Below are 2727 nucleotides of genomic sequence, written 5' to 3' on the forward strand. Positions count from 1 at the left end.
TCTGTAGAAATACTGGGCTGTTAGTAGAACAGAAATAAAGTTCTTGTTATTGTGAATGTTGCAGGATAACCTCCTCGGTCTCGAAATGTTGTTTGAAATATAAAAGCATCGGCCAATGTCTCGTCTGTTATATTTCAAAACATTTCTCGACCTCGGAGGTTATTCTGCAACATTCACGAAAACACATACTTTTTTTCTTAAATAGTTTATTGGAAATTACGACAAATCAATCATAATATAGTGACATTATTTTCGAACATTTTGAGCATAAATAACACCCATATTTGTTCCATATAAAACGTAAATTTTTCACAAAACTACTAGTATTTACATTTCATCAACCTGACAGTTTGAAATCATGAACTTTGACCTTTTGTAGCTATAAAATGGGTCCGGCAAAATCATTTGAATTTTATAAGAAAAAAGGCTTTAGTACACTTAACAAAATGGTATATAACTTTGGTACTATTCCTAAAAAGTGCAAGCTGCAAACCTTACCTTAAAAAGTGAAAAATAAAATTTGACAAAAGTAGTGACCATGCCCCTTTAATACTTTTACCTACAAGTAGAAACTGCTACTAACTTACAGATAGATACAGAATCCATCCAGTTCCGTGATGGCATACTTCTTGGCTAGTTCTGTTTTCAGAGTTTTAAGGTGTCCATTCTCTAATTTGTCTGGAGGACCTTGAAAGAAAGGAACATTCATTTAATGTTCATAACCTGTATCATTTTAAATACAGCTTTGACAGAAAACTGCTAATTTCAATAAAATCACAGAAACATGGGAAAATCTATCAATTGACTGTCTATGACTGTTAACAAAACAACTGATTGACAACTTTACCAAATGAATCCGGAGCATTGTCTAATTTTCTCTTTTCATCAGCCAGGTACCTGCCATACATGTGAAGATAGTATGCTTTTTTGTTCTTACAGCCTTGGACAGAGAGGGCTGCCCTGTCATATTCCATGAGATCAAAGAAACTGAAAGCTAGGTAAAACTTGTCATGCTCCTCAATAAAGTCCATATAAAAGTCATTTAATACCACAACAGAGGACCTACCTCTCATGTTGTTGTAAGCCATGGCAACCTATGACACAATGTAGGAACTCTTGACAAACCCTATGTATCAGGTGTTGGTAAATCTTGAGTCCCTCCTCATTCAACTGCAGTACAAGGTAAATGTGACCCAGGAAGAAATGTTTCATCCGATGATTGGCGAGGGAAATTGCAAGCAGCTAAAACAGTAGAACAGATATTTGATAAAATTAGTTTAAATTGTTCTGTTATCGTATCAAATAATGTATTAAAGATTGTTTCAAATCAAATAACAGTTACTATATTTAAAAGATTATGTAATAAATTATGGAATAAAAATCTACATTTTTATTAAAAAGGAGGTAACTCATTAACTCTTTGTCTTTAATGAGTTACTAGTTCTTGCCCAAGAAATTATGTCCAACTTTGATCCACTGAATTAGCAAGTTTTCCTGTAACTATGAAAATGCATTACAAAACTTCACAAGGGTCTATTGTTTAATCAGTATTGGAACTGTTTTATATTTTAATATTTTCTAGGTTATATATCGATTTCATTCTATCCCCATGTTTACTATCTTATATACAGGTGTGTTACATTATGACTGTAACCAATATAGAACCTAGGCGGAACATATTGTATATCCTTCCCTGACACTTCATTTAAATACAGCAGTATTCTGAGAAGTCTAGTCACTTTTAAATGCTTATTATATATCACACACAAGAAATTAAGAAAGAGCTAGAACACTTCAAAAGTGAAGTAGTTATTAGATAGGATAGGGTTTTAGAGTTCAAAATTGATTTGTAATGTTATCACAGACAACGACAGTTGAAAATGTAAATATATTAATGATTGTTTTTCAAAAGTACATGTCAAATTGGTTATGTAAGATTGAACGATTTTATTTAATCTTACAAAAATAAATATACTCAAAACACGTGGAGATGTTTATATTTGTGCACATGGCGCATGAATTACCGAAGTGTGTTCATAGTTTAATATTCTCTTGCTTATATATTTATTCCACACATTATCCCCATATTTACTATCTTATATACAGCTGTTACATTATGACTTTAACCAAAAAAGAGCCTAGGAGGGACATCCTGTGTATCCTTCCCTGACACTTCATCTAAATGCAGTAGTATTCTGAGAAGTCTCGTCACTTTTAAATGCTTATTTTATATCACACACAAGAAATTAAGGAAGATAACACTTCTACAGGGAAGGAATTATTATATAAGATTGAGACTAGCAACATGTACGTTGTGTAATGTCTCCAAAATATGTCTCTTATGTTTTCTTTTCTTATATCAGATAATACAAAAATGTCTAACAGACTACTAGTATTTCATGTAAAAAGACTGATCTACATAATACAAAATCATTAATCTTTTTATTAGTTATGGAGCCACCCTTCTTTTTAGGGTGCAAATGTATGGCACACAAAATATAGAGATATTACAGTATTTTCAAATTCAAAATGACCATCAAAGAATTAAAGCACAGGTCATACAATCATGGTGGTAACTAAGTTTATATCCTAGATTTATTTGGGGAGGTCTTTTTCTTAAAATTAGATGAATAGCTATAACAAGTGTGCGTGTGAATTAAGTTCAAAATAATTCCAAAATAAACCCAGTGATTTTAGTTGTGTACGAAAATACAAGAAACTAAGATA

General features: G+C 31.8%; 1 protein-coding gene across 1 annotated transcript; it reads right to left on the reverse strand.

The window, feature by feature from the left end:
- Window positions 1-583: 583 nt before the first annotated feature.
- Window positions 584-1088, reverse strand: LOC128168511 (cell division cycle protein 23 homolog). Its single transcript, XM_052834721.1, has 2 exons — window positions 848-1088; window positions 584-687 (listed from the first exon to the last, which is right to left on the reverse strand). Exons 1-2 carry the CDS (start codon window positions 1086-1088, stop codon window positions 584-586), a joined length of 345 nt encoding a protein of 114 aa, XP_052690681.1.
- Between the last annotated feature and the right edge of the window lie 1639 nt (window positions 1089-2727).

Source organism: Crassostrea angulata, unplaced genomic scaffold, assembly GCF_025612915.1.
Source record: "Crassostrea angulata isolate pt1a10 unplaced genomic scaffold, ASM2561291v2 HiC_scaffold_1, whole genome shotgun sequence".
NCBI classification, from domain to species: domain Eukaryota; kingdom Metazoa; phylum Mollusca; class Bivalvia; order Ostreida; family Ostreidae; genus Magallana; species Magallana angulata.

Bases quoted from the DNA above. Each gene is read 5' to 3' on its own strand.
- LOC128168511 (XM_052834721.1), bottom strand. From the start codon at position 1,088: ATGGCTTACAACAACATGAGAGGTAGGTCCTCTGTTGTGGTATTAAAT. The intron at 688-847 runs GTAAAGTTGTCA...CTTTCTTTCAAG, and splicing joins CAATGCTCCGGATTCATTTG to GTCCTCCAGACAAATTAGAG.